Raw genomic sequence first — 14530 nt, forward strand, 5'->3', positions numbered from 1 at the left:
GGAAGTAGTAAGAGGATGATGGTTTGTGTTTGTTTTTTCACACAGCATTGCACAGTTCATAAAAAGTTGTGTGTCATTTGAACGTGATGAATCCTTAGTTCTTCTGTAAAAATCTAGAAGACTACAATTTCCTCAAAATGCTGCACACATAGCCGCTCCCAAGTTTTTGGGGTTTGTCGCTTCAAAGACTGAATAAGATGGTCTTCTGACAGCTGATAGATGATGGGCACTAGTGCCATGACAGAATTATGAATATTTCTCCTGTAACATCTGTCCACCTCTCACCCAAATACCAATGGAGATAGGTACCAGATCCCGGCAATACAGCAAGGATAAGCGGGTATAGACAATGGTTGGAATCCTTCCTATCTCTCTAAATATTGCCACTATGTCCAATGTACGCTCTGTAGAACCATTAAAAAAAAAGTTCTCGTAAGACAAGGAGGAAAAGAAACGTGCACTAACCTGCTCATGGTACTCGATCCCCATGCTTAAGGTGTTAATCAGAATGGCGATCATAATCCCCCGACCAAAGTACTTGCTATCCACAATCTTCCTGAAGGTGTCACACACCAGCCTCCAAAAGTGGACGACCTTGGCAGCCGTCTTGCCCAACCTCCGACTCTTCTTCCTGGGCTGCCGGCTGTCTCTCCTGTCCCTGTGGTGGTGGTCTTGCGATAGCTCATACACACAGTCGCTGTCCGAGTCACCTGGTGTCTCGTTGCCCTCGGTGAAACCCTCCAACTCATGGGCCAGTGCCTTAGCGCAATCAGGGCAGGTCTCAGGGTCCATAGTCAGACCAGCTGCATCCATGGTGATGAGCTCACGAGCCGACAATTGGCAGGAGAGCTGAGCTGCAGCCAAATGAGAAATGACATAGAATCACACTGTACAGACTTTATAGGCTCGGTCTACCACCTTTTTAGCCTTACAAAGTTGGGAGGGAGGGTCTGTTGCCCATCTCCACCAGTCATTGGGAGAGAGGTGGCGTACATCCTGGGCAGGTCGCAAGTTCATCACAACGCAACAGACAAACACACAGGACAAATAAACATGCGCGCACACACCCCCACACCTAAGGACAATTTAGAGAGACCAATTAACCAAACGGTCATGTTTCTGGACTGTGGGATGAAGCTGGAGTACCCAGACAGAAGAACATGAAAATTCCATGCTGAAAAATCCAGAGCCAGGATTCTGTTGCCTTGCAGCAAGAAGGTCCTGGGTTTGTATCTGAATTCAGGGTCTCTCTGCAGGAACTCTGGCAGTCCAAAAAACATGGCTAGATTGCCCTTAGGTATGAGTGTGTGTGAGCATGGTTATTTGTCATGTGTGTCTCTGTGTTCCCTTGTGATGGACTGCCGATCTGTCCGTGGTGTACCTTAATGCCCAGTGACAATGGGAAACAGGCAGCAGCTCTATCACCCTAACCTGAACTCTAACCCTAAACCCCTATGGACATACAGGTAGAGCCTATGGATGTCTGACTGGACTATTATTATGGATAACATTTGCAGTCATTATGTGGTGGAGGAAGCTTGTTGGAGATAGCTACTGGGTGCTGCATGACTAATACCTAATTTTAACACAAGACCTATTTAACTTCTTTAGCACTTTCCTAGCTCAATCAGAGTGGAATAACCATGCACAGAAAAAGCTAATAACAAAAAGAAAGAAAGCTAGCGCTAGTGTTTAATACCTTGTAGGCCTTCCAATTTATAAAACACATCAGATTCTATTTACCGCACATATACAGTAGTTCTCCATGTGTTTACCTGTTGGAGTGCGTGTGTCCACCAGGCTGGATGGCCGTCTGTCCAGATGCATGGGTGGGATATTGAGATTATAACTCAGATTTGTTAGCGTGCTGGCAGTGACACTCCCTCTCCTGGACTCTGCCAAGGCTCGGGCCTGGAGGGTGGGGTAGTTCTTAGGCCCTGGAGCAGCAAATGGTACAGAGTTCCTCTTCATGGGTCTGGATGTGGAAGTCGGAGCCAGGAAGGCCACTGGATTCATTCCCCGGTTGGTGGGAAACAAAGTGCAGTGAGACGGTTCTCCTCTGAGCACGCCGCAACCCGAGGACGAGTCGCCCGCTCCAGAAGTCAGGTTTCCCAACACGGCGACGTTTGAGTCGGAGGTTGCGGCTATCAGAGAGGATGGCGGTGCCAAGCCCAGTGGCACAACGCTTGTGTTTGCTTTGGGAGCCCCAGCCTCCACGTCTCTCCCCTCCAGACACCTCGTGCTCCCTCCCTCCCGGATGCTGCCGTTGCCAAGATGGTAGTGATGGTGGAGGTGATGATGGTGCACCATGTGATGAACCGACATAGACCCCTGCCTGGAGGATTTTCTTCTCCTCCTCTGCCTCTGGCTATGTGTGGGCTCTGTTGCTGGCGGCGAGGAGGCGATGTTAAGTCCTGCGCGGCGGGCCAAAAACCTGCAGACATGAGCCACTTGCTTGGCCCCCTTCCGGATGATGTGGACCAGGTACTTCAGCAGCTCATCGTAGCAGGATCCTGGTTCGGACAGGGATGCCAGAGTGCTGGCGTTGGACATGAAGCGCACTCGTTGCTCCTTCATCAGCTGGCTCTCCCGCTGCTTGGTCTCTGAGAACTGAGTTGCGATGACCACCAGGCACAGGTTAATCATGAAGAATGAGCCGATCTAAGGAAGAACAGAGATAGATGGCATTGTTATATAGGCATTGTCTGTGGCTGTCCACCCATTGTTCCTGTCATCTGTTCATAACCATGTTACACGCATTTATATTTATGACTTCACAGACTCTCAAACATTTTTTGTCCATTTGGCAGAAAATATAAATCATAGTATTCATGTTTACTGGTTGAGTAATGCCTCAAATAGTATGAAAGCTACTTTTAAATGATAACGGGTAGCACTTTATTTGAAGGGGTGTACATAAGACTGACATAGCACTGTTATGAACATGAAGAAGCCATCATAAATGTTTATTTCTGATGTCATGATGTGTCACTTGGTAAAAAATGACACTTTTAATGGTCTTTTAATGCAAGTTTTAGTAGAACTTTGTATTAAAAGTGTCATTATTTACCAAATGACACATCATGACATCAGAAATAAACATTCATGAAGACTCCTTCATGTTCAAAACAGGTGTTATGTCATGTTTATGACAGTCTTTTGCCCACCCCTTCAAAATAAAGTGTTGCCTGATAAAGTGATCAAAAACCACAAAAAAGATTTTGAACAAAAATTTTACATAACCTACTTCTTGTTAGGTCTTGGTCAACAAATAGGGTCAAGACTGGGTTTATGGTCATAATCCATGTTAAAGAAAATATTTCCATAAGTACTTTCTTTAATATCCCTGAAATATTTGTCAAAGTTCTAAACATCTGGCCTTGGCCTTGACTCCATTGTTTGCTCCCAAAGCGTTTCAGTGATACTGAGGTTAGGAGACTATAACGGCCATTCCACAAACTTCACCGTTTCCTGCTGTAACAAATGACAGATCCACTTTCTTTCATGTTTTTGATTGTTTTCACGTTGGGACCTCCAGGAAGGCCTTCTGCCCAAATCAGTGCACATTTTCTTCCAGCCAATGTGAGAGGATTCATTTTGCCAAGCAATTTTGACTAAAGCCTCTTTCACAAAAAATAAATAAAACCCCCACAAGGATGAGCAATATGCCACACCGAAACGTGGTACGCCAAGCTCCAACTATAAAATTAGCATCTTAAGTATAAAGATAATGTCAGACAAAACCAGCGTATCGATCCTGTTGATGGTCGAGTAAGTGTTTCCAATGTCAATTATTTTTGTAATTCTTCTTCTTCTCACTGGAAATGATTCAGAGTCTTATGTTTTGGCTTTCTGTGTCTGGATGGTCACACAAACAACTTTGTTACATCACTTCTTCAACCTAAAAGCCAGCTCGCCCTGACACAAGACAGCTGAAATGGTACCATCACATAGTTTTTGAAAGTTAAGCTGGCTTACTTCTGCCTCCCCTCTTCGCATTGGTCCATTGAGAAAAAAAAAAAAGTCTAAACAGCCAAGAAGCGCCTTATCTCTGTCTGCAATTGTTTTTGTGACAGTGATTTAATCCTCCTGTTGTTTGTAGCTCAAACATTCCCTAAAGATTAACTGTTGGCTTTTCTCCAAATGTGGAGCTGATGGTTGTGGCCAGAAAGTTAAACTGTGGTCCCGTTAAAAGTTTTGAAGTCCATTTTTGTGGCATTTGGGGTCAGAAGATTGTTACGTTTCCATGGCATGGTGATATTTTCAATCCTGCCGCCCATATTTCCGTCCAGCTTTTCAGAGTTCTGTAAGACACATGTTAGCTCTTTGAATCATTTTCTTGTGGATCAGATGTTAGTTGTTAGTCCATCTGACCCTTCCTTACTGTCAGCTGCAGCCCTCACTTCCCACCACTTAATTAAGAGTTTAAATACTACTGATTGGCATTTTCAGTTGCTTGGATGTTTTTCTATCCAAAGGTTAACTACCTTTCTAAATGGCTTTAGCCTTTCCAAATGAATCAGAGTCCAGCAACATCTGTGGAGCAGTGGACGGAAAAGAAAAATGCAGTGATCTGTCAGGAACCCAGAGCCTATCGACTTCTCATATGTCCACACTTATTACAAGTAAACAGATCCTTTGCTAGGAAACAAACACATTAGCACACATTTGAGCTAATGTGTGTTAAATTAAGATTGCTACAAGGTCAACACTTTCAGGTTACGTACAATTTTAATTAGGGTCATTTTGGAGAAAACGTGATTCTTTGATGACAAAATGAGTTTAACTAACTGCTAATCAGTATGAAACCAAGGGAATATACAAAGGTATGTACACTTATGAGCAGAAGTACATACAGTTGAGGTTCACCAACAAGAAGGACTTACAATGATAAGCAGGATGAAGTAGATGAAGTTGTAGAAGGAGTGTGCATCCATCACAAAGTACATGATGTCCACCCAGCCCTCCAGAGTGATCACCTACAAAAAAGGGAACAGAAGCAGTGAAGACAACAATGGCAGACAGGTAAGGTAATTTTATTAATAAAGCACATTTTCATCAACGAGGCAATTCAAAGTACTTTGAACAGAAAATCTAAGTAGAGAATTAAAAAAGGCCACATTTTCTGCGGGGGTTTTTATTTTTCCAAGTGTTAACCTTTAGTTTAATCTCAGAGTCTTTGACACAAATTCAGACTTTTGCTGCAATCTTCAATCTGGCTTTTGTCCTCTTAAACAACCTCATGGTACCAAACTAAACCAGATGAACAGTCCAACAAAAGACCTTTCAGGTAATGCAAGGACAACAAACAAGTGCAGAGTTTCCCCTGTTGTGTGACAAAGTCCTACTCCTCTGATGCATTGACCACTGAGCCATTTAGGCTTTGCATTAGAGATCCGCCGAACCAACTGCTGAGATTCCCATTGCCGAAAATGTTGCAAAGCCCGGTTATTCACTCATCACTCTCAGGTCTCGTCAGCTCCCCTACCTGAAAGATGGCTATCCACGCATAGCAGATGTTGTCGAAGTTGATGGCCCCCTTGAAGGGGTTGATGAGGCCGGCGGAGCAGTTGGTGTAGTACTGGTTCCAGTTGACGCAGGTGGTGTTGTCTGTGCTGTTGTAGGAGTCGATGTCCAGACTGCACTGCTGGCCCGCCTCGTCGTACAGCTTGGGGATGGAGCCGCAGTCCCTCATGCCGTTGTCTCGGGGCATGGAGCAGATGAAGGGGTTCTCGTCATCGTTCTCCGTGTGGTAGTACTTGCCGAGCTCCACGGACAGAGGGCTTTGCGGAAGGCAGAAGGGAGACGAGAGGCACAGGTTACTGACAAGAATGCCTTGGCATAAAAGACAGGGAAAAGCATTTGATTGTTGTTCACTGCCTGTTTTTTCGTGGCTCTCCAACCAAAAACAATGATAAGTTGAAGAGTTTTCAAGGAGCACGAAGAGAATTCAAGTTGCCACGTCTGACTGGGAATCTACATCAATGTGGAAAGAGCTGGTCATGCTTTTGAGTTACAGAACCTTTCAATAAATGTAAGTATTACTGAAAAGTCAGTTTATTTCCAAGAACTTTATCGATAAGTGAAACACATTATATAGATTACTTTACTCACAGATGGATGCTTGAAAGCCTTAATTTGTGTAATTATGATGATTTTTCCACTTACAGGTAATGAAAACATGCCATTTAGAATAAGAGTATTACATCACACCATTAAAAAACAGCATTACTTCATACTGTTTAACAATATTTAATGCAGAAATTTGGGTTTAATTAAAGTATATATTGAATATGACTGTATATTATTTAGAAGCATGAAAGTTGAAGATGGAAAAAATGCCAAACTCAGACATTTGCTCGACTATTATTCAGTCTTTTTTTTTTTACGCTTTCAATTTTTGTGTTTTCTGAGGGTGGAGACGCAATATTAAAAAATAACTAAATAAAAAATGCCTCAGAGTGGCTAAAGGAGTTGCAGAATGGGATTTTGAAGTGCAAAATCACCAGGAAGCTATGTCCATATATGGATAATTGAAACCTGGGCTGGACCATTTTCATTGCAGATTCAACAAAGTTTGTGATTTTTATTAATGAAAAAACTAAAGGAAAGGTATTTCTAAGGTCATCACCCATTATGGACAGCATGGCGAGTCTCATTAGCTGTCAAGCATCAACTGGCAGCACTAAAAGGAAATGTCTCCTATAGGAAAACAACAACAGGAAATGTTACTCAAAGTCTAATGATGAGTCAAATGTGACTCCTATATTTGGCTATTGCGGTAAAAGACGCTATAGGAGCTGTACCATAGAACTGCGCAAAAAGCCGTGAGGGACGGCGGAGTCCCAGAGCGAAATTCCGTGAGAGGTGTACGGAGCCTGATGCCGGAAGAAAAACGGCGAGTGACTGAGGGTCACTGCGCATAACACAAGCCCTGTAAATTCTAGACACTAACAGGTACCATAGAATTGCACAAAAATCCGTGAGAGACGGCGGAGTCCCTGCTCGAAGTTCCGTCAAAGACGTGTACGGAGCCCTGCGCCAGAAGCCCATTAAAATGCTGTCTACATCGTTTTAAACTGTGTGATTGTGAGCGTGAGTGGGAATAAAAATAGCAACAGGTATTTTGTTCCATCTAACACAGTAGGAGTGTAACAGGTAAATCTTTTATGGATGGACTCGACTAAAAACCCACCTGTTTAGGATTGTATTTGAAACGTAATCAATTACAAATTTATTGATGGAACCTGACTTAATGTCGTGTTTTGATTGTTGATTCTATGTTTGTGTTTCTGTGTTTGATATGATGTAAAGCACTTTGAAATGCCTTGCTGCTGAAATGGGCTATACAAATCAAATTTGATTTGATTTTGATTTAGTCAAACTATGTGTCTTCTTGGTATTTAAAGCCAAAAGGCTACCGGAGAGACAGACACTGTTTCAAGACAAACATTGGACAAGAATGGACAGCCTGTGGAACCCCACAAGTAATTACATTGTTACAGTTTTCAGACAGGTACTGTTAATATACTTAAGTTTAAAATCTTCAAAACAAAGCGAGTCACTTTGAAATAAAGTCAAAACATAGCTCCAACACACTGCAGCTAGTGCTAGTAACCATGGCAGTGCTGTTAAAAGATTGCTTATTATTATTATTTTTATTTTCTGTGGCAGTCGTATGTTTCTGTGCAGGTTTTAAGCGGGACAACACTTCCAACCTGCAAATGTCTTAACTGCATTTTTTTCTGTTACCGATTAGCACATCTAAAACAAAGCCACGTAAAACATCATTAGTTTTAGATTATGTCAGGCCGTCGGGGCCAAATACCTGCAGGGACCCTTATGTCTTTTGAGGGGATTTGGATCCGAACACACACTCGCCTCCCATAGCACCTCTTGGCATATCTGCCACATAGCACTCCTCCATCTGGAAGAGAGGGAACGCGTCTGGCGTTTGTGTTATATCTGGCTCATCTGTCAGCACACCTTCAGCTGGCAGCTTCTATTAATTGCAAAACACAGTCGCACTTTTTTATTTTCCTTGTGGGGAGGGGAGATCAGACCAATCTGTTTTCCACTTCAGGATCACTTCTCACTCTCTTTCTTAAAAGCTGCTTCACACGTCGAGTAGATCTGCCGGAGCCACTTACGCGGCCGATGAGCCCTGTGTCCGTTCATCACGGCCCCGACGCGCAGGGAGGGGCCGCGGCTCTCTAACGGCGATTTGAAATGCTCCTAATCAGCGTGAAAAAGGAGGTCGTGAATGTGTCAGGTGTTTGCTGAAAAGCTTTGGCGACGTGACGAGAGCGCTGCGAAGCGAAGCGTGAAAGCCGCCTGTAAAGCAGACCCGTTAGTAAAGTCTGGCGCCGTTTATGAGGCGCAGGCCTTCCAGGGAACGCTAGCTGGCCCCAAGAACCGACAGTGACGACAGAAACGATGTCTGCACACCGAAGGCATAATGCATGAACTTAAATTACAGATGTGAGGTGTCATAAATCCCATAGAGAGTAATGGTCCCTAGATGACTCAGGCAACATGAATAACTTATGGGTACCAATGTTCCCAAATACAGGAGCACACACGATCCAGGGCCTTTTTTATTATTCCCGAACCTGTCTCAGTCCTCCATTCATCACGGCGATGAGGCGTCAGAGTCGCAAGCCTCACTGACGGTGGCGCGTGACCCAGTTTGAAAGAAGGATGAAGTTACTTTGACGTCCCGCAGACTTACTTTCAACTGGCGATTCCAATGGCGCTCTCGCGATAAAGCGACAAGTCGTAGAGGCTCTGCAAAAGTTGTCCCTTTGAACTTTTTCACATTGCGCAACAGATTTCCACTTATACTATTTGAGGGGAGGAAGCCGAGATGTTGAAGAAACAACTCAAAATGTGAACTTTTTGGTCTACATGCAAAAAGTGCCATGTAAACATGGTGGCGGCTGCTTCAGTCTGCAATGGTTTCCAATGTCTTACTGCTCTCAGTGCTTACTAGTGTTTCCAATGGGTTCTATCATTTCCAACACGCTTTCCAATGATGTTTACCGTAATTTCCAGAGCATAAGAGCGCTACGTTTTTCACACGCTCTGAACACTGCGACTTTAACAATGACGCGGCTGATATTTGGATGATTGCGGACCGCGTCGTGGCGATGAGGACAGCACAAGCTCGGGGGCGATCATTCTAATCATCGCCCCCTATAGTTTTAACCGAGGTTGTTTGCGTTAAGACCGGCTATAGATAAATTCAGGAAATAAGTTAATGTTTGATGCTAGAGTTCTTCGTCTCGGGGCCCCGAGACGAAGCCGACGTTAAGAGAGAGAGAGACAACAAAAGAGAAGACGGGAAAGTGTGTGACGAAGTCATTCTGAGGATGTTCAGTTCCAACATGACTTTTTTGGTTTTGGCGCGAAGGATGAAGATAAAGATAGCAATCAATGACTTTTCCTAGAAGGCAAATGTATTTCATTGGATAAAATTTTTAAGCAGGCACTGTATGTATGTTATTTGAGGGTATTTCATTAGAAGTAAAAAAAAAAAACAACCTCTTTGTAGACATCCCCTATAACAACATGGACACCTATGAATGCTTTTTTTTTTCTTTTTAAGATTAATGTATGCATTCTGAGGCGCTCATAGTCCGGATATTAAGGTTGATGTCTGCAGTGGTTTCCTCATCTCTTCATTTGTTCCAGGGGTTTCTAGTGTTTTAACTGCTTGCTACAATTTCTGTTTCGACTATGTAGACAATCAAGCCAAAATTATTCACACCCTTGGCACATTCAGAGTTCATTGAAATGTATTTTTTTGACATCACAGTAATCAAACTATTTTTATATTTGCAGTCAAGATTTTTACTGATTTTCACTGGTATTTCGAGGACTTAGGCTTGAAATGCCTCCTTACCATCACCATAATCTTTGGTTCCCACCGTCAGAGTAAAGTTTGGACTCTGTGGACTTTGATAAATGCCAGACAGTGGCACCTGTAAGGAATAAGAATCAGCGCTCCGGTGTAGTAACATGGAAAAATGGCTCTGAGACTTTGCCCAAACATTTTATCAATACATGTGTTATTGGCAGATAAAAATGAGGATTTGTTTGGAAATTATATTTACACAGGTAAGGTCCAACATGTTGACAGGTTGTTGTGAAGTCTGAAAAACAGTTTTAAACAACACACTTCAGTGGAGAAACGCTTTCCCGCCCACATTTCAGCCAGCGGGATTTTGTTTGACCCGCCCAATGAATAAAACATATTTTAAGTTTACACCCACAGTCCAACTTAAAAGTTCTTTGGTTGTTTTTTTTTGTCCGCACTAAATGACACAAATACACACACACACAGAGCGGAACTCACAAGGAGAAGTTGTCTTTGACGAAGCAGCGGTTTCTGAGCAGGCCGGCCCACAGCTGGACGCCAACGATCCCGAAAATGAAGAAGACAAAGAAGCAGAGCAGCAGCACATTACCCAGCATGGGCAGCGTGTCCAGCAGCAGGGTCACCAGTATGCGCATACCTGCAGAGGAGAGGCAAGGACAGGGTCAAATACTCCGCATACAGTACAATGACCGCGCAACCTTTACCATGTGAGACGCTACTCTGACGTTACGCATAATTTGATCAGTTGGCCAATCCAGGATGGCAAGTAATGGGAATTTAGAGTTCTGCGTGAAACTCACCTGAGCAGCCATTTATTGCAAATATAAAAGATGGAGAGTGGAACCTGACTGCATGCTAGTGAGGCTGTGTAGCCACGTGATTCAAGTGCAGGACAAGGGACAAATGTTGCAGGACTCTGACTCTTGAAAACTGGGGTTTGAGACCACTGTCCAAAAGTATCACAGATGTAGGAAGTGAATGCTGGAGAGGAATTTTCCAGAGGCAACATACTGTTCTACACCACTGATAAATGTTTTCAATCAGAAATCTGCTTGCTGTGAAGTGAAACTGCTAATCATGAATGTGCTGCTGAGTGAAAGTCCAACTTACTGGAAATCTCTCATTTTTACTGTTGGTGTTGGTTTGCTTGGCAACAGCTGTCCAGTATGGGCAACCAATGAGAGTCAAGTCAAGTCATGTTGACAACGTAGTGTAGAGCTCTGTGTCGTCTGTGCAGTTATGGTAACTAATCTGATTTCTTGTTATAACCTGAGCTAGTTGGAGAATGTAAATATTAAATAAGATGGGTCCAAGGATTGAACCTTGGGGTACCCCTCATGTGATTTCTGTCTCCTCTCATGAGAAGCTACGTATTGACACAAAGAAGTCCCTGCCCTTTAGGCACGCTAGAGTTTAGATCCAGCCCAAAAAGGTCAACCCGGACCGAGCCCATAGGCATTATGTTCGAGCCCGATCCGACCCAACATATTGTACTTTATTAACAATTTTACTGCTTTCGTTTTCAGGCTAACATAATAATAACCAGTGTAACTTCTTCTGCTGTTTGTAGTTTTTATTTAACATCTTCCAGTGCCATTTCATCCCTTGTCGTAACCGCAAAAATCGACAAGATGGGTGAGTCGAGTGCAAATCATCTGGGATGATTGATTGATAGGATCTTATCTCTGATGGAGGCGTGTGTATGTTCTGTGCGCTGCACTTCTTACAATACGATTAACTGCTACAACAGGTTAAACTATAATAAGCTATAATAAGACTATAATAAGTAGATAAACCCAACTTTCTGCATCCTCCTTTGGTTTTCTCTGATCTTTATGTACTGCAGGCTTTTTAAATGTGCCACACAAGCCAAGAAATGACCCAAACCCGACCATCGCTCTACACAACACCTTGAAGCTCAGAGATTTGTTAGCTCTGCACAAAATGCTCTGGAGCTCTCATGATTTAAAGCGCCAAGCACGGATCTGCTTCTTCGCCGCTTGTACATGACATCCCAGAATCCATCTGCTCTGGACGGTGTTCCTTCAAGTTTCTGACAACACACACTCACACTTCCTACCCGCCTACACTGTCCCTCTGCTACCTTTGCCAGTGTCCCTGCGTCACACAGATCCTGCTATCTGTCTATCCATCTTGGCTAAACGTGTTCAATTTTCTCTTTTCATGCCGCCGCTTAATCTCTCGTCGCCTCCCTCCCTCCCCTGTCGGTGTCTGCTGTTCTCTCCCGTCTCCCACTTCGGCGGCTCAGTGAATCAGGCGTCAATAATGAGGATCATTTTTCTGATCTGGGGTTTTCTGGGTAATTGGAGAGGCCAGGTCATTCCCCCGCCAGAGTGCCAACAGATCTCGTCTCCTGAGCTGACAGCGACCCGCGAGAAGGACGGAGAGTCGATGCAGCAGAGGAGGAGAGAAACCAAGGAAGACGATAAGAGTTTTCTGATCTTTTGCTTGGACTATTGGGAGAAAAGAAAGCCAAGCGAGGGTTCGATAAAAGGTGTTTTGCTTTACTATTAGTCTGATCTTTCCGAAGACATTAAAGATTTCCTATAAACACACACAAACTCGATCCATATTCCAGCACTTTTTTCCTCCAGGCAGTGGCAGACCACACCTCGCGGGATTCCAGGTGTTTTTCTGTCACTTTTAAATTTAAATGCCTGAACAAACTGCACAGGAAACCTTTGCTTCTTTCCGCTGTCAGACCAGGGGAAGATAAACAAGGACGAGCTCGCAGACTTTTCACAGATCTGGAGAACAAATGAGGCAGTGACGGTGGAGACGGAGAGTAGATGAAGGCAGGACAGGAGCAAAAAAAAAAAAAGTAAAAAAAGTACAGCTGAAGGACAGGAGGATAAGCGATGGCATGAATCTTAGGCGGGGGAAACGCTCACATGCTTGGATTGCGCCTTTCACGCCTTTTTTGTTCTCTCAAAGGAAAAGATCCGAAAGGAGTGAATCGCAGCTGGGATGGAGGGACGGTCGACATTGGAAAAACAACAACAACACCGCAGTGACTCCTGAATGACATCCGACGGGTTTGAAGAACAACGCTTTGGAGTTTCTTCTACTCATGTCAGACGGTGGCACATGGTTTAGCACATACTGGCTGAACCGAATACACAATAACCCAAGAGGCTCTTTCAGCCTGCCGTGAAAACCTTAATAAAAGCCGCACTGTAAGGCTTTTATTAAGGTTGATGTGATTAAAGATGAGCAAGTCAATGTTGAAAACGACGGTATGAGTCACCAGTTGCTGTTCTTCAGACACAAGTTTTATTAGACTAGTGATGCACAAATTGAGTAAAATCTGCTTGAATCTGAAAAAGCAGAACCCATGTGTTGCTACCAGGTCACAGAAAAACACTCTTCTGTGAATGTTGTTATTGAGAGAGGACGACTTATGGCACACAAGTCAAACTCAAGGCCATAGCTTTTTATGTGGCCCTCTAGGTTCTAGACCAGGGGTGGGCAATCCTGGTCCTCGAGGGCCGGTGTCCTGCAACTCTTAGATGTCTCCCTGGTCCAACACATTGAATCCAACAGCTGAATCACCTCCTCAGTGCAGTCAAGTTCTCCAGAGTCCTGCTAATGACCTCATTATTTGACCCAGGTGTGTTGAAGTAGAGATACATCTAAAAGTTGCAGGAGGCCGGCCCTCGAGGCCTGGAGTTGCCCACCCCTGTTCTAGACTAAACACTAAGTGTGCTTTAATATTATATTATCAATCACATCCGCACAGCTTTTATCTGCCAAATTATATCAATCAGTCCCATTGGTTTCTTGAGAATTATAGTGGAAATTTATGCAAAATCAACAAATCCCCGCACTTTTTTGTGCTGTCAATTGGGAGACAGTTGCAGATTTTTCTTAAAAATTGTCAAAAACTTTCTTACTTGTACTAATCAGCTGCCTCAGCCTTAATTGATGTCAGATTGTAGTCCACAAGCTATGCAGCAAGTAAGAAAAAGTCACGTTTTTCGTTATAAATTGTGCCACAAACACAAAATCCTGAAGGGACTGAAACTATGTTCAATATTACTATTTAATTTTAAGAACTCATTGATATTTTAAAACATTTATGAACAGGTTTTATCAATGCATTCTGGCACAGCCGGCCTTCCGAGAGCATTCATGATCTTGATTTGGCACAAAACAAAAATGAGTTTGACACCGCCGTGTCATGGTAAGTACTTTCAGTATCAGTAAAGTGTTCAAAGAAGTCATAGGAAGCACAGAGAGGCAATAAGCAAAGACAGAAAAGCGTTCTCCTTCAGTTGGGTTCCAGTCAAGTGAAGAAGAAAAGCCTTGTCACAGGTTTTCCCATCTTTAACAGCTTTAATGGCTAGCCACGCACAGGAGGGCTTGGATTCATTTTGAAAAGTGCAGACTTCTTCCTGAACAACTGCTTGAAGAAAGTGTTTTCTAAAACTCAGAAGAAGGTTTGGGGGTTGATTTTGAGTCCATCTTCAACCTGAAAAGATCCAATAAACTCAGCTGTAATGATACCAGAAAATACCAGTATCTTACCTTCACCATGGTGGTGTCTGACTGGAAGTGGAGCTCTGTGCCCGTTACTAATCCATCGCTGTGGCCCCTCTAGTGTCACTTTTCACGAAAACTCGTGTCTTG

General features: G+C 43.5%; 1 protein-coding gene across 14 annotated transcripts in view; it reads right to left on the minus strand.

The window, feature by feature from the left end:
- Positions 1-14530, minus strand: part of cacna1g (calcium voltage-gated channel subunit alpha1 G) — a 279545-nt gene that overhangs the window by 113450 nt on the left and 151565 nt on the right. For all 14 annotated transcript variants that reach the window (XM_023341248.1, XM_023341247.1, XM_023341243.1 and 11 more), the window contains 5 exons: positions 10358-10517; positions 5489-5783; positions 4887-4979; positions 1776-2661; positions 466-854 (listed from right to left, as the gene is read on the minus strand). In XM_023341248.1, the coding sequence (XP_023197016.1) occupies positions 466-854; positions 1776-2661; positions 4887-4979; positions 5489-5783; positions 10358-10517 (1823 nt within the window). The remainder of the gene's footprint in view (positions 1-465; positions 855-1775; positions 2662-4886; positions 4980-5488; positions 5784-10357; positions 10518-14530) is intronic.

This window comes from Xiphophorus maculatus, chromosome 10 (assembly GCF_002775205.1).
Source record: "Xiphophorus maculatus strain JP 163 A chromosome 10, X_maculatus-5.0-male, whole genome shotgun sequence".
Lineage (NCBI taxonomy): Eukaryota > Metazoa > Chordata > Actinopteri > Cyprinodontiformes > Poeciliidae > Xiphophorus > Xiphophorus maculatus.